Raw genomic sequence first — 23390 nt, 5'->3', positions numbered from 1 at the left:
CAAACACGCTTCCACGACAAACATCATCTACTCCCCACCTCCGTTTGCCGTCGCCGGCGGCAGCCTCTCCCCCCATCGCAGCTTCGGCCTCGCTCGTGTCATCACTGATACAGGTGCGCGTACTTGGCGTCCACCGTCGCGGACGGGGGCAGACCCGCGAGGTGTACCCCCGTGTACCCCGCCTCTGACAGCCCGGTGGGCGGAACCGCGGCGGGATGATCGGCGAGCCCCGCCCCCGCCGCCACCCCGGTCGGCGCGAACGGCTGGCCGGTGGCCGGGTCCAACGCGACCGCGGCCATCGGCGTGTACATCGGCATCCCCGGCTGCATCGGGTACACACTCCACGGCTGCGCGGACGCGCCTCCGCCTCCCACGCCCCCGCCTCCCCCGCCGCCGCCGCCGCCGCGCCGCCCACCCTCCCCGTCGCGGAGGTTGGAGTAAACCACCTTCAGCTCCCCGCCGCCGTGGAATGCTCGCGTGTTATCCGTCTCCGCCCTCGCCCTCGCCGCGTCGTCGGCGGAGGCGAACGTCACCGTGCCGCGCCGCGGGCCGACGTCGTCCTCGCCGTCCCTGCTCGCCAGCACCCTCGCGTCCGTCACGGCGCCGAACCGACTAAAAAATTCCTTGAGCAACACCTCGGTGACGTGTCGCGGGAGGCCGAGAACGTAGAGGCGGTTCGGGGACTTACCCTGGGGCACGCCGCCGCTGCCGGACCCATCGCGCCGGCGCTTGGTCCCCCTCGCGTCGTCGTCGTCGTTCGTCTTTCTGGTCGCCATCGCAATCTTGAGCGGGTGCTTCGCTCCCGGGTACGAAGCGCTTCCGTTGAGCTTCTCCACGGCGGCGGCCAACGCGGAGTCGGGCGTGCCTCGAGGAGGGCGAACGAAGGCGTACCCCTTCGGTCGCTTCGGCCCGCCGCCCGGGGCGGACTGCATCGGGAGATGCACGCGTTCGCACTCGAAGAACGGGCGGAGGAGGTTGGCGATAAACTCGCGATTGCAGTTTTCGCCCAGAAACCCGAGGTAGATCTCGTCGCCAGCTGTGTCGTCGTCGTCGTCGTCATCGGCGTCGTCGTCGGCGTCGCGGGTATCGGTGGCGGGTCGGTCGTCGTCCCGGTCGACGGGCGCCTCGGGTTCCGGAGCGGGGTCCTCGTCCTTCTCGTCGTCGTCGTCGTCGTCGTCGTCGTCTGCACCCGCGGTGGAGAAGAAGAAATCGTTCGCGCGCCTCGGCTCGTCGTCGTCGTCCTCCTCCGCCGCCGGCGTCTCCTTCGCCGCGGGCTTCTCCTTCGCCGCGGGCTTCTTCGCGGGTGGCGATTTCTCGGGGGCGGGCTCGGGCTCGGGCTCGGGCTCGGGCTCGGGCTCGGGCTCGGGGGCGGGCTCGGGCGCATCGTTCGACGCCTGCACCTTCTCGATGAGCTCGTCCTTCTTGCCGGTGGCGTCCAGACCTTTCGACTCGAGGATGGCGCGAAGGTCCGCCACCTTCAGTTTCTTCAGGTCCTTCGTCTCGTAGCTTGCGGGCGTCTTCGGCATCGCGGTCGATCGTGCGGTGAGCGCCCCTATCGCGTCGGCTTCAGTGCTAGCGCTAGCTAAACCTAATTAGACTAGTCTAGTTTCCAAGTCAGCAATTCCCGACTCGATCGCCGAAAGCTGCCCTGGTCGCCTCGTCCGCTGCGCGCTCCACCGGCGTCATCCCCTTCCTATCCCGCTCCCCCGCTATCCCCCGCTCCCCCCCCGCGCGAAGCAGCGCCCTCACCACGTCGGCGTGACCGTTCGCGCTCGCCTTGTGCAGCGCGCTCTCCCCGTCGGCATCCCTCAGGCACGGGTCCGCCCCGCCCTCTAGCAACAGCATGACGCACGCGCCGGACCCGGTGAACGCCGCGCGATGCAGCGGCGTGGCGCCCCCCGCCCTCGTGCGCGCGTTCGCGTTCGCGCCCGACGCCAACAGCGCGCGCACGCACTCCGCGTGGCCCTCGCGCGCGGCGTAGTGCAGCGGCGTGTACCCGCTGTCGCCGCCGACGCCGTCGTCCAGCATCACGTCCGGCCTCCGGTGAAGCATGGCGCGGAGCTTGTCGACGTCGCCGCGCTGCGCCGCGACGCAGGCGCTGCGCATGAACTCGACCTCCTCGAGGCGCTGGTCGTAGGGGGTACCCTCGTCGTCGGAGTGCCCGCCGCGACCCATCGCGCCTCGGGCTCTGATGACGCGCGTCCCTCGCATCTCGGTTTTTTCAACTCTGGCGTGACGAACGATGACGGACAGCCCGATACGGACCGCTGCGCCCCAGACCCGCGAGGCGCCATGGCGCGGGAGGGCGCGGAGGATGGGGATCGTCCCAACCTCGTCGCGCCGGTCGCCGAGGAGCTTCGCGACTCGACCGACAACGCGGGACGCGCGGACGCCGCCTCGAAGCTGAGGGAACTCGCGACGGATCCCGGGTACGTCCGCGCCGCTGGAAGCAATCGCGCGCATCCCGAGTAAAAGGCGACGATCCCGATTCGGGACGAGCCTCGTGCTACCCGCGTCGACCCGTCCAAACGCCATCCTGACCCCGCGACCCGGACGCGATGCCCCCCCCCGTCTCTTCAGGAACGATGCGGACGTACTCGCCGAGACGGACGTCGTGGATAACCTCGTGAAGCTCCTCGACGCCGACGCCGAGGACGCCGCGCGTCTCGCCGGCCTCCGCGCGATCCACGCGCTGGCGACGAGGCAGGGGGAGATCCTCCGGCACCGCGTGGGATGCCGCGCCTGCGTCGACGCGGTGTGGCGCCAGCTGCAGCCGTTCGAGAGGGTCGTCGAGCCGACCGAGGAGGAGGTCGCCGCGGCGGAGGAGGCGGGCGCGCCGAAGCCCGAGGCGACCAAGCGCATCGTGTCGCCGTCCAACCAGATCGTGTTTCACGCGCTGCGATGTCTTGCGACGATGGCGTCGAGCGACTGGGAATCCACGCACTTGGTCGTGGGCGCGCCCGAGGGCGTCGTGGAGCTCGCAAGGGACCTCACGCCGCTCTGCGACATCTTGAAGCCCGACAGCGAGGTTGGGAAGGTTGACCTCATCCGCGCAAAGGCGACTCGGCTCATCCGCGTCTGCATGCGAACCAGGATAGGCCGCGAGTGTCTGCTGCGAAGGGGCGGGCTGGTTCCATCGCTCCTCGCGGCGCTCGCGCCCGTGGCCAAGTACGAGGACGCGGGTGCCGACGCGGGTGCCGACGCGGGTGCCGACGCGGGTGCCGAGGGCGAAGAGGGCGACGGGGTCGGGCCGAAGGATCCGGTTTTGGAGCACGCCATGGTCTGCGGCGATCTGCTCGTGAAGCTGGCGTGCGCGTCGACGCAGACCGCGCTGGAGCTGGTGGAGGAGCACGGCGTCGTGGAGACGTTTCACGCGCTGTTGCGAAGGCACGACGCGGACTCTAGGGCGTGCGGCGCCGTCGGCTTGCGGAAGTTTGCGAAATTCAGCGAGAGAGCGGCGAGGGAGATGGTGTGGCGCGGGGTCATGGACGACGTTCGCGCGATGCTGCCCACCTGCGACAGGTACCGCACCCCGCCCACGACGCCGCTGGCGATGGAGAAGGACAACATCCTGGCGGACGCCTTCGGCGTGGGCGCCGGCGACGAGGCGCGCGCTAAGAAGGTTGACCTCGAGGCGCTGCTCTCGAGCCGAAAAAGATCATCAAAGAAGGACGAGACAGACGAAACGGAAGGAGGCGGGGTTGTCTACGACGGTCCGGCTGTACCGAACATGGGCAAACCCCCGCCGCCCCCGCCGCCGTTCGTTCCAAAGGCCAACACCCCGCGGGTCGTCGCCGAGGTCATGGAGCTCCTCGGGGCGCTCCTGTGCCATTCGTTCGTGGCGGATCAGTTCATCGGTCGCGTCGGCGGCGACGTCAACAAACGCGGACTACTCCCGAGCGGGAAGCACCGGCCGACGTGGACGACGACGATCACGCATCAGTGCGCTCCCGCCGCGACGTACGCACCGCCTCCGCCGCCTCCGCCGCCGCCGGTGATGGTGCGTAAGCTGGACGAGGAGGGCAACCCGGTGCAGGCGACGGACGAGGAGGGCGTCCCGATTGTCGACGACGAGGGCGAGCCGGTGTACGAGATGGTCGAGGAAAAGCCGAAAACTGAGGAAACCGAGGGCGTCGAGGAGCCCGAGCCCGAGCCCGAGCCCGAGCCCGAGCCCGAGCCCGAGCCGTTGGCCGTGTCCGAGCCCGAGCCCGTGGCTAAGGCTGAGGTCGAACACGACGACATGTTGGAGGAGTACCAACCGGTGCTCATCGAGGGCGACGCGCCGTGCGACGACTTTCTCGCGTGTTCCGCGTCGCTTCGATGCCTGGAACACGCGGCGAGGCACCCGCGGTGCCGCGCCGAGCTTCTCGAGGACGACGGCGCGCACTGCAAACGACTCGCGGCGATCGTCAGGTGCAACATGCCGCACTGCGCGGAGCCGGCGCTTCGAATTTTGCTCGGGATCATGTCGTGGGCCAAGCACGAAGGTCCCAACGCGACCGGGCCGAACTCGTTCAAGGACCTACGCGAGGCGCAGGGGCGCGTGCGGGGCGGCCAGGGCGGCGCACTCGCGGCCGTCAAAGCCGCAAAGGCGGCGAGGGAGGCTGAAGAGCGCGAAACAAAGGGTGGCGCGCGAGCGTACGACATCCTTCGCTGCGAGGAGGTGCGCGGTGCCGTGATGAGCGCGGATCTGGGCCCCGAGGATTCCGTGATGCACAGGTCGCTGCGTTCCGCGGCGTCGCACGCGCTGGCGGGATACGAGCTCACGGCAATACTTCCCCCGCCGCCGCCGCCCGCGCCCGTGCCCGGGATGGAGGTCACCGCGCGAGCGCCGTTGCCGAATCACAAGACGACGCCGCTGTTGGAGACGATCGAGAAGCAGACTCTGGGACGAGAGATCGCGGAGAGGGACGAGATGCGCGAGCCGTTCTTCGACCAGGTCCTGACCATAAAGGAGAGGCTGGCGCTGAGGTACAGGCAGACCCGGGGGCACCGCACGTCGCGGTCGGGATCCGTGAAGGACCCGAACGAGTTGGAGGAGGTGGTCACCGAGGCGTAGCGGGGCGTTCGAATGTATGAAAGAATCGGTGTTTTTTTTCAAGAATGGTGGACGAGGCTCGTCCTTTTTTGGTACACTTTTCGCGCGTCGCGGCCGTGGGCGAATCGCCCGGGCCCGCGCGTTTCTTTTCCCCGCAATCGTCCGGGCGGCCGGGTACATGGTACATCTTTCGTCGTCGCTTTCGCGGCGGACGAGTGTTTTTTTTCTTTTTTTCTCCTCCCGTGTCAACCGGGTGTCAACCGTCACGGTGGCCTTCGAGTCGCGCCCGAGCTGGAGCGCATCGCCGTCGCCGCGCACGCCTGCTGCCTCGCGCCGATCGCGCCGACGAACCTCGCGATCCTTCCGCGCGCGGGGAACTCGTCGCACGGGTGGACGGACGGGGTGATGAGACGCGATCCGTCCCCGGTTTCGACACCGTCTCCGGCGGCGCGCCCCGGGGCACTCACGAGCGCCGCCGCCGTCTCTCGCTCGGCGTCCGTCGCCGCTCGTTCGTCTCCGCTCTGCTCGTCCCTCGCGGTGACAAACCGCGGCCCCTCGCTCAGTATGAACACCAAGAGCGTCTGCGCCCTCGAGTACGCCTCGAGCGCGGTCCTCGTGTTGCCCATGAGCTCCTCGACCGCGCCCGATCGACCGAGCGCCAGCGCCGCGTCGTACGCGAGGTCCATCGCGTCGGGCAACACGGCGGAACCCTCGACGCCGACGCCCTTGACCGCGGCGGCGGCGCGGTCGGCGCGCGTCAGCGCGGCGTTGAAGGCGTTCTTGATCCGCTCCGCAGTCTTGACCGCGCGCTCGCGATCCTTGCGAAGGCGTTCCGGGGTCTTGGACGAGAGGCGGGGGAGCTCCGCGGATGAGCCGATGGTGCCGGATTGAGACGAGGAGGAGGACCTGCCGGGGATCCACGGCGGCGACCCCGACGACGACGACGACGCGCTCGCGGGCCGCGACGCGCAGTCGCCGCCGCCGCCGCCGCCGGACGATCGCGAGGAGTCGGACATGTCGGACAGCCGGACGTTTCGCGAGCCGTCCAGGGGCCCGACGCCTTGGGGAGCGTTCGAGCACGCCTCCGCCTCCGCCGCCTCTTTCGCGACGGCCTGCGCGAGCTTGTACCCCTCCCTGAGCGCCGTCAACGACACGAGCGACACGGACAGCGCGTCGAGTTTCTTGCCGCTGTCCCACCGCTCCATGGCGACGTCTCTCAGGACCGTCGCGGCGCGTTCGAGCACGGAGACGCGCTGCGCCGCGCTGGCGAAGCGCTTCTCCCCGGGCGCCGCCGCCGCCGCCGCCTGCGCCACGCGAGCCAACGCCAACGCCGCCGCCGCCTCCTTCTCCGACGGCGACTGCGACGGGGCCAGGGACGCGCCAGCCCCGAGCGCCAGCCCCGAACCGCCCCCGCCTCCTGATCGCGCGCTGGAGACCCTGGACGATGGGTAACTCGGGGAGTTACGGAATTCGCCGAGCATCCCGGGGGGCGAGTGACGGGAGGACCCCGGCCGGGGCGGAAACGACCCGGGGCTCCCTCCCGAGCCCAGGCCGGTACCGCCGGGCGAGGAGCTCATGCGGTAGAGCTCCCGCCCGGGCGACGACGACGACGACGTGACGTGGTGGTGGTTGTTGCCAAATTTGCTCGGCGGCGGTGACGAGCCGAGAATGACGGCTCCGAGGTTCGACGAGAGTCTCCTGGTCAACCCCGCCGCCATCTGCGTGAGCCCGCCGCCGCCGCCGCCGCCGCCGCTCGGGAGGGACCCGCCCGGGGAGGACTCCATCGACGCGAGGCCGCCGGACTTGTCGCCGCCGGATTTGTCATCCTCCACGAGGACGTACTCCGCGTCCATCGAGTTCAGCGACCGGTCGCTGCCGCTTCGCGCCTTGCTCCCCTGCAGGGAAAACGGAACCGGCTGGATCTCGACCGAGACGCCGTCGCCGCCGGGGGTGAACCCGCCGAAGGAGGCGGCGCGGGCGACGGACGGGGAGGACGACAGCGGAGGTTTCTGGTGCGAGCCGGAGCCGCCCAGGGGTCGACCGCCACCCGGCGAGGTTCCGCCGAGGAAGCCGGGGCGGCGGCTCAGCGGCGACGTGCTCAGCCAGTTGGTCCCCGCGGCGGCGGCGGCGGCGGCGACGTCCCTGACGCCCATCGCGGCGGCGGCGGCGACGTTGCCCACGCCCCGCGCCGCCTTCTCCACGCTCGAGGGTATGGACGCGTGGTGCACATGCGGCGGGTGGGCGTGACGGTGTTGGAGATGCGTCGGGGTCGGCGCGGGCGGCGGCGGCCGAGGGTTACCCCCGACTGACGCCTGCTGCCGCTGCGTCGTATTCGTCCTATTCGTCGTCGTCGTCGTATTCGTCGTCGTGGCATGCGTGCCGGTGGACGTGGAGTCGTCCTCCATCGGGAAGGGCATCTGCGAGGAGTCGCCCGATCCGCTGGTGTCATCGCCGCCGCTCATCCCCGAGTCCGCGCCGGCTGCGTCGCCGCCGCCGGATGCGCCGGCCTCGCGCCGCGTCTCAGAGGGCGGCCCGCCGCGAACGATCGTCGCCTGGCCAGTCAGGAACGGGTGGTCGAAGAACTCGTCGAAGCTCATGCGTTCCACGGGGTTTCGTCTGAGCAAACCCCGGAGGATGGAGACGCACTCTCGGCTCAGTCCGTTTGCGACTTTGGAAGGAATCTTCGCGTCGGAACGTTCGATGTTCCGCAGCAGCTGCATGGGGTTCATGCCGGTGAACGGCGGCCGCCCCACCAGGAGCTCGTATAAGATCGTCCCGACCGACCACAGGTCAGCCTTGGCGTCGTATTTCTGGTAGCCCAAGATCTCGGGCGCCATGTACAGCGGAGACCCGCACAGCGTCTCCGCCATCCCCGTCGGGTGCATGTACCGCGCAAAGCCAAAGTCGGCAATCTTGAGCTCCGCATCCGGGGACGCCACGGTCAGCAACAGGTTCTGGGGCTTGAGATCCCTGTGTATGAGGTTCTGCGCGCGCATGGCGCGGAGACCGGACGCCATCTGCCGCATGAAGTGCCTCGCCACGTCCTCGCGCACCCGCCCGTGTTTCTTGATGAACTCGGACACGTCCCCACCCGCGCAGTACTCGAGGACGAGGAAGATCCTCTTCTCCTCCTTGATGATGTCGTGGAGTCGGATGATGTTCCCGTGCCTGCTGCGCTGCAGGACCTGGATCTCGGACTCCAAGGACTCGCGCAGCTTGCGGTTGAGCTTGTCCAGGCGGATCTCCTTGACCGCGACGCGCTGGCCAGTCTCGGCGTGCCTCGCGCGCCACACGACCGCGAAGGACCCGCGGCCGATCTGCTTGTCCACCTGCCAGTGCCCGATCCGGCGCGGGGCGACGGGTGCGGGGTTGACGGCGGGCGGCGAACCCGGCTCGGCGGAAGCGGGCGCGGCGGGCGGCGGGTCGACCTCCATTGACGGCGCGCCCCTGGGTTCAAAAGAGAGCCTCTTGGAACGTTCCCGGGAAAATTTCACACGCTGACGCGACGCGGGATGCGAGGCGCCGGACCTTGGACCCGCGCGCGAGGCGACCTGGCGACCGAGCGCGCGACGCGAGGGCGACCGCACGTGCTACTCAGTCACTCGTATAAGGTCTGTCTCGTGCGCGTGGTCGTCAAAAGGTCAGGTCGTGTCGGGCGTCCGCTGGAAATGGAGACGTGTGTCGTATCCGTTGTTGGCTACAGGGGCGCGCTCGGGGGGTTCGAATCACACATTTGACGAGATTCCTGAGAAATTGGAACATTTCGCAACTTTTTGAAGACTGCCAGCCCGTACGCCTCGAAAAAAAAATGGCGCCAAACTCGCCGACGGACCTCGACGTTCTAATCGACACCGCTTTGCGATCCTCTTCCTGGGTTTTGAACCCTCACACCCAAAAAGGCACGGCTGATGGATAGCGCAATCCTCGAAATAAATCCGCGAATTCCGTGATACCACGTCGCTCACAGGCGCGGGTGTTCGAACCGAGAGCTTTCGAGCCGAGTCGAAACCAAACAAACCGCGGTGCCGTGCCACGCTCGTCTGGCACTGGACTAGTCATTCAAGATCGTCCCGCGCGCGGAGAGGCGCCGAGGGCGTGACGTGGAGAGAGGATCTCTCACGCAGAGATCATGACCGGAGGAGCTATGACGTGTACGGCGGGATCGACGACGGCGGCGCTCGTCGCCGGGCGCGGGAAGATCTCCGCGCGTCGCGGCGCCACGGTGGCGCCGCGACGGGTCGCCAAGATGACGGTTGCGGGGACGCGGCTCGGAACGTCGCCGTCGACGCCGACGATGGCGCCGCTCCGCGCGTCTTCCATCGTGCGAAGGGGACTCCCCGATGCGAGGGACGATGAGGCGCTCATCGCGACGCCGGTCGTCGAGGTCGACGAGGCGACGCCGCGCGAGGACGACGTGGACGAGTGGTTCCCGCCGTTCGCCGCCTCCGCCCCAAAGCTCGGACTCGCGGGCCTCGGCGCGGGTCTCCTGAACACCGGCTTCGAGCTGGACGGACCCGCGAGCACCATCGAGGCCATCGTGGTCCTCGCCACCATCATCTTCGTGCACGAGTGCGGACACTTCTTCGCCGCCAGGCTCCAGAACATCCACGTCTCCAAGTTCTCCGTCGGATTCGGCCCCAACCTCCTGTCCTACAAGGGTCCGGAGGTGGAGTACTCGCTACGATGGGTCCCGCTCGGGGGATTCGTCGCCTTTCCCGACGACGACCCGGACTGCCCGTACCCCCAGGACGACCCGGACTTACTCAGGAACCGACCCATCAAAGACAGGGCCATCGTCATCTCCGCGGGTGTCGCCGCCAACGTAGCATTCGCGCTCGCCATTTTAAACTTCCAGGTGAACACCGTCGGCTTGGTGGAGCAGGCGTACAAGCCCGGGGTTAAGGTGGCGCAGCTGCTGAGCACGTCCGCGGCGAGGGAGTACGGCGTGAAGGTTGGCGACGTCATCACCGCGATCGACGGCGAGGCGTTACCCGCGGCGGGAAAGTCGGTGAACGACGTCGTCGCCAAAGTTAAAGCCGCGGGTTCGAATCCGGTGCGACTCAAGATACAGCGTTTTGGCACGAACGGACCAGCGCCGCCCGTGGACATAGAGGTGGTGCCCAAGACGGGGGTGAACGGCGAGGGGCGGATCGGGGTGCAGCTCGAGGCGAACGCGGAGGTACGGAAGCGCGTCGCCGGTAACCCGGCGGAGGGGCTGTTCCTGGCGACGAAGGAGTTTGCGCGACTCACCGGTCTGGTGTGCAAGTCGCTGTTCTCGCTCGTGTCCAACTTCAGCCAGGCGAAGGACAACGTGAGCGGGCCGATCGCGATCGTGGGCGTGGGCGCGGAGGTCATGCGGGGGTCCGACCTGAGCGGTCTGTACCAGTTCGCGTCCGTCATCAACATCAACCTCGCCGTCGTCAACATCCTCCCGCTGCCGGCGCTGGACGGGGGTTTCCTGCTCCTCATCGCCGTCGAGGCGCTGCGGGGCGGGAAGAAGCTGCCGGCGGAGGTGGAGCAGAGCATCACCGCGAGCGGGGTGTTGCTGCTGCTCGGGTCGGGGATGTTCCTCATCCTGCGGGATACGCTGAACCTGGTGGGGTCCCTGGGCCAGCACTGACGGTTTCCTCGCGAGTCGCTCAACTCCACCCGGGTCGAACGACGACGTTTGCGCATATGGTTGTAATCGCTTTACATGATAATCGCTAAAAGAATTAAGCTATGCCAACGCCGCTGCCCCGTCGCCCACCCCCAAGAGAGAACCGCGACCCCCGCGCCCGCGAGGGTCGCCCCGCTTGCATCGCACCGAACATCCGCGATGTCACTCTCGTGCAACCTCCTCTCTCGGCGCGATCCTTTACAGGTAGATGTTGGCCGCGCGCTCCTCGCGCTTAATCTTGCGGCTATCGCGCTTGTTGACACCCTCGGTAACCTCGCGCTCGCGCTTCACGGTGCGAATCTGCGCGATCTTCGTCTTGAGGATCCCGAAGTGGTGGCCCTTGTACTCCTTGCGCGTGGACTGCTTCATGCGAAGCTCGAAGAGCATCTTCTTCGCCTCGACGATCTGCGCGTTGAGCTCGTCGTTGGACATGGACTTGAAGTCGGCAGCCTTGGTGGGCTTGAGGCCCGCGAAGGAGTCCGCCTTGGCCTCCTCGCCCTCGGCGCGGACGATGAGGCGGGCGCCGCGCTGCTGGACAGCCTTGCGGGCGACGACGGCGCGAGCCTGAAGGAAGAATCGAGGAGGATGGGGTCGGGGGGCGAAGGTCAGCGGGAGGTGCGGCGGGGGGAACGCGCGCGAGGGCGCGGAGCGGGGCGGCGGATGCGATGAGGGCGCGTGTGATCAAACTCGGACGACGACGCGGGAGTCGCGCGGAGCGACGGGGCGCGCGCCCCGGGAGCCGCGAGTCCCTCGCGCGCGTCGGCGAACGTGGGAAAAAGGCCCAGCCACCCTCGGATAAGGGAGGCTGGCACGGCGATGACGTCGCGAGCGGCGCGCGCGGTCTGCGATCGACGCGCGGCCTCCCCGGATTCACGCGCCGCGAGAATCGCGAGCGATGAACGAGCGCGCGCGCCGGTCGCGTGACGCGCTCGCGTCGACCGCTCGCGATTCTCGCGGCGCGTCGTTTCCGCGCGGCGCTCGCCGCTCGCTTTTTCGCCCGACCTCCCGTGAAAACCCTGTGGTGCTGGCGACGTTCCGACCACCGACGATGGCACGAATTGCGCGCGAGCGCGTGCGATGCGACGAACCTTGACGGGCGCGCCGACGAGGGCGGACATGGAGACGGTGAAAGCGGCCATCTTGTCTGGTCTAAGAGAGACGAGTGCGGTCCTGACGAACGTGCACCGGAGTGTTTCGCCACGCGGTCGCACCCGGCATCCTAGCAAAAACAGCACAGCCTAAACCCCCAAACCCCAAAAAGAAGCTCGGTCTCGGTCGGTTGCAATTTCGGTCGACTCTATGGGGCGAATCGGGGGTTTAATTCCCGGTTCGCGGCGGTCCTTATCGCCATCCATTTGTCACCGCGAAAGCCGAGGCGGTTGGGCCGCCCGCTTCACGCGCCACTTTCCACACCGCACCCAACAAGTACGATGTCCGCCGTCACCAACTCCGCCGTCTTCGCCCGCAAGTCCCTCGCCGGCAAGGCTATCGCGAACAAGCGCGTCGCCACCAAGGCCCGCGCCGCGTTCAACGTCTCCGCCAACGCCAAGGTCGACGCGTGCGACAAGAACTCCGTCATCGTCTCCCCCTCCATCCTCTCCGCCAACTTCGCCACCCTCGGCGCCGAGGTGCGTGCCCCCCGGTGAACCCCGTTCGCGTCCGCGAATTCCACCCGTGCGACCCGCCCCGGATGAATATCGAGCTCGAAACCCCAACACGCGCGTGCGACGGGGCGCATCCGAGGGTCGATGAACCCCGGCGGCGTGCGATCAAGGCGCCCCCTCTCGGAAAATAGCCGATCCGGATAGAATTGCCCTCACAGCTGGCGTCTCGCTGACCCCCCGCCCCTCCTCGCGCGACAACAGGTCAAGGCTGTCGATGAGGCCGGCGCTGAGTGGATCCACATCGACGTCATGGACGGCCGCTTCGTCCCCAACATCACCATCGGCCCCCTCGTCGTCGACGCGCTCCGCCCCGTCACCGACAAGGTTCTCGACACCCACCTCATGATCGTCGAGCCCGAGCTCCGCGTCGCGGACTTCGCCAAGGCTGGCTCTGACATCATCTCCGTGCACGCGGAGGGCGCGTCCACCATCCACCTCCACCGCACCATCAACCAGATCAAGGACCTCGGATGCAAGGCGGGCGTCGTGCTCAACCCCGGCACCCACCCCGACTGCCTCGAGTACATCCTCGACTGCGTCGACCTCATCCTCGTCATGTCCGTCAACCCCGGCTTCGGCGGCCAGTCCTTCATCGAGTCGCAGGTTGACAAGATCAAGAAGATCAAGGCCATGTGCGACGCGAAGGGCGTCAACCCCTGGATCGAGGTCGACGGCGGCGTCTCCCCCGCCAACGCCTACAAGGTGATCGATGCCGGCGCCAACGCGCTCGTCGCGGGCTCCGCCGTCTTCAACTCCGACGACTACGCCAAGGCCATTGCGGGCATCAAGGCGTCCAAGGCTCCCAAGTAAATTTCTTACGCTTACGTCGAGAGCAGCGCGAGAGTTTGTGAGTGATTGGCGCGCTCGGGATGGGCGCGCGTGCTTGGATTCTTTATAACACTACACACGGATAGCCTTCCCCCTGGCGCGGGGGTGTAGCACGTTTTTGTTTCAACACGAAGAAGAGAACGAGTGAAGAGAGGGCGCGTCGCGTCCGCCGTGTTTTCGTCTTTTACAAGCCCGTCGATCTTTTACACTATCCCTCGCTCACGACCTCGCCTTGATGGCGTCGTTGCGATAGTCCATCGGGATGGCATCCTCCGGCGCGTTGAGCAGCAGCCAGTCCAGCGCCAGCACCTGCCGCCTCTTGTTGTACGCCGTCTGCCCCTCGCCCACGGCCGTCGCCGCCGCCTCCTCCGTCGCTCCCAGCGCGTCGTCGATGTTTGACTGCGCGAAACCCCACTTTTTCAGAGTCTGCGAAGCCTTCTTCTCCCCCTTACCCGGGTCCGCGGGATCCACCGCCTTGGCCTCCTTCGCCTCCTCCCTCTTCTCCTTCTTGGGCACCGCCTTGGCGACCGTCACGACCCTCGGCGCGTCGATTGGCTCCGCCGCGAGCGGCTCGGCGCCAAAGTCCAAGTCGCCGTCGTCCATTGAAAACGCCGCCGAGTTTTCAAACACGTCGCCGTAGCTGGACGCCTCGCCCTTCTTCTTCCAGCCGTCGAGCGGCCTCACGAAGTTGGGTCCGTCGCCGGAGTCTAGGGACGATCCGATGGCGCCGCTCTCGGGCTTGGCGGGCGCCTTGGAGCGGATGAGCCGGGAGACGTCGCCGGCAACCGGCGCGTACCCGTCGTCGACGTCGCTGCCCTTTGCCTTCTTGGCGCGCTTCGCGGCGCCCTTCTTCTTGCCGCTCTCGGGCTTGGCGGCGCCGGACTTGGAACCGAAGGAGTCGTAGTCGCCGCCCGCGCCGGTGTAGAAGTCGTCGTCGATGGAGTTGAAGTTGGCGTCGTAGTTGCCGCTGCCGCTGCCGAAGCCGTCGTCCCAATCGTCGTACCCGTCGCGCGATCCACCCTTGCCTTTCTTCTTGGCGAAGGCGACGACGGGGGAGGCGGAGGGGCGGGGGGGTTTACCCGCCGCGCCCGGTGCGATGCGCCGGGAGCCGGCGACCGGCGCCGGGGTGGGGCGCGCGAGCGCCGAGGCGAACACGAGGGACATCGCGGAGCGCGGGTGGGGTAAGGCGCGTGAGCTTTGAGCGATCTGATCGACCTCCCCAAACTTTATCTCGAACAGGTGGCAGGTGGGTGAGCTGAGCTGGCAAACTTCTTCAGGATCGGAGGTGTGACTTCGCGGGATCTTTTCCCAACTGTGGAGCATGGGACAACACGCGTCGTGTTTAGGATTAACAATTGCCTTTTTCGAAATATACACAGGCAAACAGTCAGATCCGACATCCGAGCAAAAATAGCACCACTTCGTACTCGACGGGCTTCGGGTCGCGTCGCCCTCCGCTCCTCTGGGCGCGGCGCTCCGTCATCCATCGAGCCATGCTCTCGGCGGTCGCTCGCCGCGCATCACGTGCCGCTGCGTCCGCGTCCTCCTCCCTCGGCGCATCGCGTGTTCCGCGGCGAGCGGCGCGCGACGAGGCGGCGCGTCACGCCATCGTCCTAACCGCCGACGCGCGGCGGGGGTTCGCGTCCGCCTCTGCGCACCGACCCACCGACTTCGACGTGGTCGTCATCGGGGGAGGCCACGCGGGAGCCGAGGCCGCCGCCGCCGCCGCGCGCCGGGGCGCGCGCGTCGCCCTCGTCACCCCGTCCCCGCTCGGCTCCGTCGGCGAGATGTCGTGCAACCCGTCCATCGGCGGGCTCGCCAAGGGCGCGTTGGTCCGAGAGATCGACGCGCTGGGCGGGATCATGGGCGCCGCCGCGGACGCGTCGGGGATCCAGTTCCGGGTCCTCAACGCGTCCAAGGGCCCCGCCGTCCGCGGCCCGCGCGCGCAGATGGACAGGACGACGTACAAACGAAGCGTCCAGGCGATGCTCTTCGGCACCCCAAACGTCGAGGTTGTCGACGCCGCGGCGTACGACCTCATCGTCCGCGAGCGAGAATCGAACCGCGGACCTCCCGGTTCCTCTTCCGCCGCTCTCACCCAACACGACGTCGACGTCACCCGAGTCGAGGACCAAAACCCGGCGCGGTTCGGGCCCCCGGGGGGCGTGCAGACGTGCGCGGTGGCGGGGGTGGAGACTGCGGATGGGCGGAAGATCACCGCCGAGGCGGTGGTGGTCGCCACCGGGACGTTTCTGAGGGGCGTGTTACACGTCGGGGGGCGGCGCATACCCGCGGGGCGCATGCCCACCGCGATTACCGAGAATCCCGACGCCACCGCGGCGCGAGGGGCGCACGCGCTGGCGGATAGGCTGTACGGATTGGGGTTTCAAATGGGCAGGCTCAAGACGGGAACGCCGCCGCGACTCGACGGCGCGTCGATTGACTACTCTGGGCTCGAGGAACAGCGCGGAGATGAACCGCCGCGACCGTTCGGGTTCCTCCACGACAAAGCGTGGGTCCCGCCCATGAAGCAGGTGAGCTGCTGGGCGACGCGCACGAACGCGGAGACGGAGAGGGTGATGAAGGAGTCGCGGGGTTTCTTAAATTTCGAAGGCGGCGAAAACGGCGAGGCTATCGGCCCTCGGTACTGCCCGTCGCTCGAGATGAAGGTCAAGCGCTTTCCCGGCCGTTCGCACATCGTGTGGCTCGAACCCGAGGGTTTGGACACCGACGTCGTGTACCCGAACGGGCTCTCGAACACCCTGGACGAGCCGGACCAGATCGCGATGCTCAGAACCGTCGCGGGTTTGGAAAACGTCAAGATGCTCAGACCCGGGTACGGCGTCGAGTACGACTACGTCGACCCGCGCGAGCTCCGATGGACGCTCGAGACGAAGCGCGTCGGCGGACTGTTCTTCGCCGGGCAGATCAACGGCACCACCGGGTACGAGGAGGCCGCGGCGCAGGGGCTGGTGGCGGGAGCCAACGCCGCGGCGACGGCGCTCTCGCGCCTCGGGATGGACGCGCTCCCGCCTTCCATCGTCGGCCGGGGGGCGAGCTACCTCGGCGTGCTCGTGGACGACCTCACGCGCCGAGGAACCTCCGAGCCCTACCGCATGTTCTCGTCCAGGGTGGAGCACAGGCTGTCCGTCAGGCCGGACAACGCGGACCAGAGGCTGACCGCCGCCGGCGAGCTCGCCGGGCTGGTGGACTCGGCTCGCGCTTTAATCGCTCGCCGACGGGGCGACGCGACGGATCGAGCCATCGCGGCGCTGGAGGACGCGAGGATGGGCGCGCAGGCGTGGGCCGCGCACGGGGTGGACAACGCGCCGGCGGGTAAGAGCGGGAGGACCGTCAGCGCCGCCGAGCTTCTCGCGATTCCCGGCGTGGGATACGCCCGCGTCACTTCGGCGCTGGCCGAGGCGGGGAAGACGACGGGGGAGTCGACGGCGTCGGGAGGAATCGACGACTCCCGCGCCGACTCGGTGGACGCGAGCAACGACTTCCACCGCGCGGCCAGCTCGCCGGGGGAGCTGGCGAGGGCGGCGACGATCCTCGCGGCCGTCGCGGAGGCTGATCCCACCGCCGCGGAGGAGGCCACGGTGGAGTGCTACTACGCGCCTTACCTGGCGCGTCAGCGGCGGGACGTCGAGACGATGCGTAAGGAGGAGGCGATGGAGCTGCCGATGGATCTGGACTACGACGCCGTGGGCGGGCTGAGCGCGGAGGACAGGGAGAAGCTGAAGGAGTTTCGACCGGCGACGCTCGCGGCGGCGCAGAGGATCAGCGGGGTGACCCCGTCGGCGGCCATCGCGCTCTTCAGGTTCGTCGCCGCGCAAAAACTAAAGGGGAATAATAAGAGGTTTAGCGGTCGACGCGGGGCGGTGACAAACGGCGGGAGGGACCCGCTGATGGAATCGGCGCTATAGTCGATCGCGAACGCCCCGCGCGACGGGAACGGGGCCGTCCCCAGGATCAGGATCATAGAATGAGTCGACGCTTATTAGCTCTTGAGTCGACACTTAATCTTGCTCTGGAGTAGACGCTTAACCAACCGACGACTGTCACAGCGCGCGCTTGGCGAACAGCCGCTCGACCGCGTCGATGTGCGCCAGCGCCGACGCCTTATCCCCGTCCACCTCGCCGTTTATCATCCTCCGCAGCTCGTTCAGCTCGTCCGCCGCGGACTGCACCTGCTCGCCGCTGAGCACCAGGTTCATCTCTGCGCCGGCGCCCGCGAGCGCCGCGAGGGGCCCGGACTCTTTGTACCCCGCGTACTTCATGAGCGTGTTCATGTCCGTCAAGCCCGTCTTCTGCCCCACCGGACGCCCGTCCTTGAACAGCATCAGGGTCGGAAAGCCGGTCACCCCGAAGCGCTCGCCGTAGTCGACGTAGGTGTCGACGTTCATCCGGGCGATCTTCGTGTCCACGCCCTTTTCCTTCAGGCGGTTCGGCAGTTCGTTCCAGATGGGCTCCAGCCTCTGGCAGAAGGGGCACCACGGCGCGTAGAACTCCACGAACGTCGTCCCGGGGACCTCGACCTGTTACGTACGGGTTTGAGCGCGAGGGGGCGGGCGAGGGTGAGTCGTCTAGCGTGGATCGATCGAACGTCGTCTACTGGCTAGATTGAGAGGGGCGTCCGTGTCGTTGCAGCGGATCGTCGCACCTGCTTCGCGAAGTTGTCCGGGGTGAGCTCGACGACGTCGGGCAGACCCACCGCCGCGCCGCCGATCGCGCGCGCGGGAAACGCCGCCGCGGCGAGCGCCAGCCCCGCGCCCGCCGCCAGCCCCGCGCGTCGCCCCGCCGTCCGCGGCGTCGTCGACAAAGTCGACCCTTCGCCCCCAGCCTCGGCCTCGGCCTCGGCGCGCGCGGTCGCGACGGGGCGGCGGGTCGAAGAGGGCGACGCGCGGCGGGACCTCGCCGGGATCGCCGAGCGGACGCGCGCGGAGAAGGGCGCGAACGTGGATGCGGCGACGACGCTCATCGTTTTCCGCTCTCTTCCACCCCGAGCCGATGACGATGACGAACAATGACGATGGCTCTCCTGGCCCCGGCGCCAATGGATCACCACGAACCGGTGGGCTGGCCCACTGTGACAAGTCGCGCGATCGAGCTCGATCGGGAAATTGGATCTCTCATCTCTCTCATCAGCCCCGCTCATCCGTGGATAAACGCGAATTGGCGCCACACGCAATTCAGTCAGGGCCGGTGAAAAAATAAAAGAATTCGCAGTTGCGCGGTGCTGAGTTGTCGAGCAATGAACGGAGGTGAATCTGGACGGGGATTTCGCCCGACGAGTTTTTTTTTCCTCGAGATGTCGTCCGCGGTCCGGGGGGTGGCGCGGCTTGGAGGCGGCATCGAGCGAGTCGAGCGCGATTCGACGCCGCGAACGCCCGCGCGATCCGAGATCCAGGGTCTCGTCGAGCCGCGCGTCGCTTTTCCCGGGAGAAATTCGCCCCCCGCACGCCCCGCTCGTCGCGGGGGTTCATCGTCCCGTCGCTTCGGACTCCTCCTCGGTCATTTATTTTTTTGGCGGGTGTTGTTTCCTCGAGGAAAAAAGGAGAGGTGGCGTGAGTCAGCGCGCAGACACGCGGGACGCGCGCGGCGACGACGACGATGGCGACTTGTCTCGAACCCGGTCGCGCGGCGTGGCGCGGGCCGGTGAACGCGCGGGGCGCGCTTCGAGGCGATTCGACCGGTCGCCCGCGACGCGCCCCCCGCCCTGCCGGCACGCCCGGCACATCCGGCGAACGAAGCCGCAGCAGAGGCGCTCGCCTCGTCAACCGCGCCCGCGCGGACGAAGACGGACGCGACGCCGCCGCCGCCGCCGCGAGGCTCGCGCCCCTCGAGGCGTCCACCGCCGCGGGCTCCGAGCTCGAGCGCATACTCAAGACCGACCCGGTCGCCTTCGAGCGCGCGCTCTCGGACCAGGTCGGCTCCCGCCCCCCGGCCCCCCCTCCCCTCCTGCCGCAATCCCTACTCTCGGAGTTTACGCTTTTTTTTTGGCCGACCCGCCTCGGATTTTGGCCAGCCGCCGCCCGCCGGCGCGGGCGGTGGGATGCGCGCACGCGGCCGGAACGCGCCGGGGAGGGTTACGAGTGCGGGTGTTTCGGCGCGTCGAGCGAAGGCGCGGGCGGCGGGCCCCGCGCCGAGTCACCGCGCGCGCGTTCCCCCCTCGCATCCCGTCGCGAAGAAAAAGCGCAACGACCACTTTTTTCACGCTTTTCCGCCCGGGCAAACAACGCGTCGAGTCACGAACGTTTCACCCGAATGCTTACCGAATCTATCCCCCCTCCCATCGTGTTCCCTCGTTCGCAGCTTCGCGCGATGGCATCCGACGTGTTCCACCCGTCGTTCCCCGGCGGACGCTCGGGTTCCCTCCGCGACCGCGTCGGCGGCTCGTTCGGAGCACAGCCGTCGTCGTTGCAACCCGGGCACAGCTGCGACTTGCGGGAAAAGCCCGGCGCGGGCGACGGCTTCCCGTCGACGGAGTACCTCCAGCTCGAGGGCGTCATCTCGTCCAAGGGTGCGTCCTCGGGGGCTGCCGAAGGGGGTGCCGAAGGGGGTGCCGACGCATCGATGTCCAGGCTGGACAAGTCGTCCAAGGGTGCCAAGAACGGGCACCCGAAGGAGCCGTGCGAGGATGAGCGCAACCCCAGCTCGCGGCCCAACGCGGACAAGGCGGAGCGCGTCATCTTGTCCGAGCTCGCCGACGCCGTCGCGTTTGGGGCGAAAGTCGACCGCGCGAACGAGCTCAGGGACGCGATGTACCTATCCGTGGTGGCGCGACACTGCGCTCTCGGCGTCCCGCTCGTTCCCGAGGTGGAAGCCTTTCAAGGTTCGAGGGGCTCGTCGAGGGGGTCCGCTTTGTTTGGGGGGTCCGTCTCGGGGCGAGGAGTCGGCGGCGGCGGAGGGAGGCGAACCGGGGCGCACGATCGCAAGGTTTCCCGCCTGGTCCGCGAGTGCCTCCCCACGGGCGCCGACGAGCTCATCGAGCGGCACATCGACCGGATCATCTCCGACGTTGAGGCTTTTGGTCTGTCGGACGGCGCGCTCGCGGGGGCGTATCGTAAGAGCGCTTTGTTTGGATACTTTTTGCGATGCGCGGCGACGCGGCTTGCGCTGGAGCACTCGTTCCAGGCCACGCCCACCCGGGACGAGAGGCTCCCGGGTGACGACGAGGAGCACGCGCGTCACCTGCGGGAGGACGGGTACGAGCTCGTGTCGAACATATCGTCCCTGCCCGCGTATCCCAGCTCCATCGGCGACTGGATAGCGGAGGATGGCGACGACGTCGACGACGAGCAGCGCGTCGACCCGGCGGTTTCGGAGGCGAGGGCGCGACGGAGGCGCGAGGCCGAGGCGACGTTTAGGGCGCAGGCGACGCGCGCTAAAGCCGAGGCGACGTCCCGGACCGCACGTTCCGACATCACCGAGTCGACATCACCGAGGACCGCCGGGAGCGACGAGTTCGACGCCGACTCCCCCGAGGCTGAGCTGGAACGCGCGAGGGAGAGGCGGCGGGAGCGTCAGTGGCGCCGCGCGTTGGGCGGCGCGTACCCCGATCGACCGCTCGCCGCGTTCCCCTCGTCCATCGGCGATTGGATCGCATCTTCTTCGTCCGCCGACGACGACGCCGAGTACGACGAACCCTTCTACGAGAAGCCCATCTTTGACGCCGTCGAGGATGCGGACGCCGCGCCCAACCTGCGAGCCTTCGTGGACGCGATGGAGCCGACGCTTCGCGCACAGCTGGCGACGATTGGCCAGGCGGACGTCGCCGCCGTGCTCGACTCGCACGTCGCCGCGCTCTTCTACGGGGACGTCGAGGCGGCCCCGCGGGACGTTCGTGGAGCCACGGCAGGCGGCGATGGAGTCGAGGCGGAGGTCGTCTCGTTTGATTTCGCGGGTCTCGCGGGTCTCTCGAAAGGGTTGATGCCGCTGGACGGCTTGCGGTACATGGTGGTGGAGGCTTGCGCGTTCGGGGCGAGTTTGTGGAGCGCGGAGAGGCGTTGCGAGAGGTACGATCTCACGCGAAGGAGCGTCGACGGCGCCAAGGATCAGAGCGAGTCGCGGCGATGAGAGCACATGGGTGGCGGGGATTTGTTTGGGGGGACACGAGACGAGACGGGGGGAAAACAATCGGGGGGAAACGCGTCGACGACGTGAAAGTTAGCGAGTGTGCGGGCGCGGTCAAACGGAACCCAGCCTCCCCTTTGACTCGGGGGGGCGGGTGCCGCGCCCGATGCGTGTATTCTTTTGGAGTTCGCGACGAGATGAACGAAGCGAGACCTAATAACCTATGAGCATGTATCCATATTTCAACAAGACAGGAAAAGAGTGGCTAAATTTCATCCTCCGTCCCCTCCTCTTCACCGCCTTCCGCGCACGGCGGCTGGCCTCGGTTTCACCTCCGACTCCTGCACCGCGTGGAGGAAGATGTTATTCTGCCCACTCTGCGCCATGGGATCCTGCCCACCCTTACTCCAGTCGTAGGACACCGCGTAGGCGTAGATGCTCCCGTCCCGATTAAACGCCCCGCACGGGATGGTCGAGTTGCACTTCGCCATCTGCTTCAGCCGTTGCTTCGAGTCCTTATCCCAAAAGTTGAACACCCCGTCCGCGCCCGCGGTGACGAACGTCCCGTGCGTCGGGTGGAACTTGATGTCGTTCACCGCGTAGATGTCGCTCTGCTCGCGGTGACACTTGAACGTGAAGTTCTTCGACTGCTGCGCATCCTCCACGTGCTGCACGGCGACGCGGCCCTCGATGGACCCGACGAGGTACCCGCTCTTGTCCGGAAACGCCGCCACGGTTCTCGTCTGGTACTTGAGCGGGGACTGGAGCTGCTTGAACGGCTGGTTCGGGTTGTTGAGGTCGTACACCTGGATGTGTCGCTCCGCGGTGCCGACGACGAGGAGGGGATGCGAGCACGAGAGCGCGTAGCACCGCTCGGGGAGTTGCACTTGCAGCGCGGGTGTGGGCTGGCGGGTGTCCCAGTACCGGAGCGTCTTGTCCCACGAGCCCGTCGCGAGTAAGTTGACCTGTGTGGGGGTGAGAGGAAGGAGGGAGGGTGGATGGGTGGGACGTGAGCGGGCGGGTCGGGCGGCGTCGAGCTCGCGGGCGCTCTCGGCGAAAATGATGCGTCGTCAGGGGTGCAGCCCGTGCGGGAGCGGGTCGCGGGGATCTGGAATTTTAACCTACCTCCTTGATCCAGCAGAGCTCCTTGATGGGGGCGTCGTGTTGCGCCACCTGCGTCGGGGTGTTGGTCGCGAGGTCCCACTTCTGCGCCTTGTTATCGCATCCCCCCGAGAACACCGCGGATCCGTCGTGAGACCAGTCGCTGCACAGCACCGGTCCTTGATGCTTCTGCGAAGCCTTGGGCACCGCCTGCCCGTTGTTCCCCACCTCGTAGCAGTACACGTCTCCGTCCCAAGCGGTGGCGACGAGGAAGTTGGCGACGGGGGACCACGACAGCGAGGAGATGCCGTCGTTGGGCGGGTTCGCGACCTGGAAATCGTTGTTGGGGTTCGGGACCTGCGTCGGTTGCGTGGGAGACGGGGCGCCGAACGCCCCCGGGGGAGACTGCGCGGGCTGGCCGAATCCCCCGCCCCCTCCGAACGCTCCGGGCGTGCCGAAGGACATCTCTCGTCCTCTCCCTCTCCGTGTTCGAGCGTCCGCGGAGCGCCGCCTGGAGGGTTTCGCCTCGCGGGTTGCCGCTGCGCGGCTCGTTCTGGCGCGCGGCGGGAGGGCGCGATCGCAATCAAAATTCCTTCGCAGTCGCGGTCTGGCAGTGAGGCTGGCAGTCATCACGCACGGGCAGCAAGTTTGACTTTCCGCCTCGACAGCTCCGAGCGCGCGCGCCCGGCGGCGTCGGCCGGGGACCACCCGAATGGCGTCGCTCGCGCTCGCGTCTCGCGGCGACTACTCGAACCTCCGCGCCGCCGCGTCCGCGGGCGACGTCCACTTCATCCGCGCCTTCCTCCGCGACCGAGACGCGTTCGACCTCGCGCGATGCGTCAACGACGCGGAGGATGACGGGTGCACCGCGCTGTGGCACGCGTCGGCGCGCGGCCACGCCGACGCCGTCGCCGAGCTGATCGCGCACGGCGCGTCCACGGAGAAGGCCAGGCACGGGGGCGCGACCCCGCTCATCGTCGCGTCGAGGCGCGGGCATCTCGGCGCGGTGCGAGCGCTGGTG

The 23390-nt window shown here is 67.9% G+C and overlaps 13 protein-coding genes across 13 annotated transcripts; 5 read left to right on the top strand and 8 right to left on the bottom strand.

Moving 5' to 3' along the window:
- Positions 1-98: 98 nt before the first annotated feature.
- On the bottom strand, positions 99-1526 carry MICPUN_56708 (predicted protein; the record flags this gene model as incomplete). The annotated part of the gene is made up of 1 exon (XM_002500349.1): positions 99-1526. The coding sequence occupies one exon, from the start codon at positions 1524-1526 to the stop codon at positions 102-104; it is 1425 nt and encodes a 474-aa protein (XP_002500395.1). The 3' UTR covers positions 99-101.
- Positions 1527-1614: 88 nt separating this feature from the next.
- MICPUN_56707 (predicted protein) lies at positions 1615-2862 on the bottom strand (the record flags this gene model as incomplete). The annotated part of the gene is made up of 1 exon (XM_002500348.1): positions 1615-2862. The coding sequence occupies one exon, from the start codon at positions 2860-2862 to the stop codon at positions 1615-1617; it is 1248 nt and encodes a 415-aa protein (XP_002500394.1).
- Positions 2863-2914: 52 nt separating this feature from the next.
- On the top strand, positions 2915-5059 carry MICPUN_56706 (predicted protein; the record flags this gene model as incomplete). Its single annotated transcript, XM_002500791.1, has 1 exon — positions 2915-5059. One exon carries the CDS (start codon positions 2915-2917, stop codon positions 5057-5059), a length of 2145 nt encoding a protein of 714 aa, XP_002500837.1.
- A 242-nt stretch (positions 5060-5301) lies between these two features.
- Positions 5302-7191, bottom strand: MICPUN_52144 (predicted protein; the record flags this gene model as incomplete). Its single annotated transcript, XM_002500347.1, has 1 exon — positions 5302-7191. One exon carries the CDS (start codon positions 7189-7191, stop codon positions 5302-5304), a length of 1890 nt encoding a protein of 629 aa, XP_002500393.1.
- A 453-nt stretch (positions 7192-7644) lies between these two features.
- MICPUN_79493 (predicted protein) lies at positions 7645-8472 on the bottom strand (the record flags this gene model as incomplete). The annotated part of the gene is made up of 1 exon (XM_002500346.1): positions 7645-8472. A coding segment is annotated over one exon (828 nt), but the record flags the coding sequence as incomplete, so codon positions are not given.
- Positions 8473-9332: 860 nt separating this feature from the next.
- MICPUN_56704 (predicted protein) lies at positions 9333-10760 on the top strand (the record flags this gene model as incomplete). The annotated part of the gene is made up of 1 exon (XM_002500790.1): positions 9333-10760. One exon carries the CDS (start codon positions 9333-9335, stop codon positions 10656-10658), a length of 1326 nt encoding a protein of 441 aa, XP_002500836.1. The 3' UTR covers positions 10659-10760.
- Positions 10761-10895: 135 nt separating this feature from the next.
- On the bottom strand, positions 10896-11836 carry MICPUN_56703 (predicted protein; the record flags this gene model as incomplete). Its single annotated transcript, XM_002500345.1, has 2 exons — positions 10896-11261; positions 11510-11836. 2 exons carry the CDS (start codon positions 11834-11836, stop codon positions 10896-10898), a joined length of 693 nt encoding a protein of 230 aa, XP_002500391.1.
- A 273-nt stretch (positions 11837-12109) lies between these two features.
- Positions 12110-13341, top strand: RPE (ribulose-phosphate 3-epimerase). Its single transcript, XM_002500789.1, has 2 exons — positions 12110-12325; positions 12563-13341. Exons 1-2 carry the CDS (start codon positions 12128-12130, stop codon positions 13169-13171), a joined length of 807 nt encoding a protein of 268 aa, XP_002500835.1. The 5' UTR covers positions 12110-12127; the 3' UTR covers positions 13172-13341.
- A 67-nt stretch (positions 13342-13408) lies between these two features.
- Positions 13409-14512, bottom strand: MICPUN_52141 (predicted protein; the record flags this gene model as incomplete). The annotated part of the gene is made up of 1 exon (XM_002500344.1): positions 13409-14512. The coding sequence occupies one exon, from the start codon at positions 14510-14512 to the stop codon at positions 13409-13411; it is 1104 nt and encodes a 367-aa protein (XP_002500390.1).
- A 170-nt stretch (positions 14513-14682) lies between these two features.
- Positions 14683-17118, top strand: MICPUN_80244 (predicted protein; the record flags this gene model as incomplete). The annotated part of the gene is made up of 3 exons (XM_002500788.1): positions 14683-15231; positions 15361-16674; positions 16786-17118. The coding sequence occupies 3 exons, from the start codon at positions 14683-14685 to the stop codon at positions 17116-17118; spliced, it is 2196 nt and encodes a 731-aa protein (XP_002500834.1).
- Positions 17119-17189: 71 nt separating this feature from the next.
- On the bottom strand, positions 17190-18173 carry MICPUN_56699 (predicted protein; the record flags this gene model as incomplete). The annotated part of the gene is made up of 2 exons (XM_002500343.1): positions 17190-17730; positions 17856-18173. The coding sequence occupies 2 exons, from the start codon at positions 18171-18173 to the stop codon at positions 17254-17256; spliced, it is 795 nt and encodes a 264-aa protein (XP_002500389.1). The 3' UTR covers positions 17190-17253.
- Positions 18174-18805: 632 nt separating this feature from the next.
- MICPUN_56698 (predicted protein) lies at positions 18806-21535 on the top strand (the record flags this gene model as incomplete). The annotated part of the gene is made up of 1 exon (XM_002500787.1): positions 18806-21535. One exon carries the CDS (start codon positions 18806-18808, stop codon positions 21269-21271), a length of 2466 nt encoding a protein of 821 aa, XP_002500833.1. The 3' UTR covers positions 21272-21535.
- MICPUN_56697 (predicted protein) lies at positions 21484-22910 on the bottom strand. Its single transcript, XM_002500342.1, has 2 exons — positions 22394-22910; positions 21484-22233 (listed from the first exon to the last, which is right to left on the bottom strand). The coding sequence occupies exons 1-2, from the start codon at positions 22832-22834 to the stop codon at positions 21562-21564; spliced, it is 1113 nt and encodes a 370-aa protein (XP_002500388.1). The 5' UTR covers positions 22835-22910; the 3' UTR covers positions 21484-21561.
- Between the last annotated feature and the right edge of the window lie 480 nt (positions 22911-23390).

The sequence above is a fragment of the Micromonas commoda genome, chromosome 3, assembly GCF_000090985.2.
Source record: "Micromonas commoda chromosome 3, complete sequence".
NCBI classification, from domain to species: Eukaryota; Viridiplantae; Chlorophyta; class Mamiellophyceae; order Mamiellales; family Mamiellaceae; genus Micromonas; species Micromonas commoda.
This window is presented reverse-complemented; position numbering and strand designations above follow the sequence as displayed.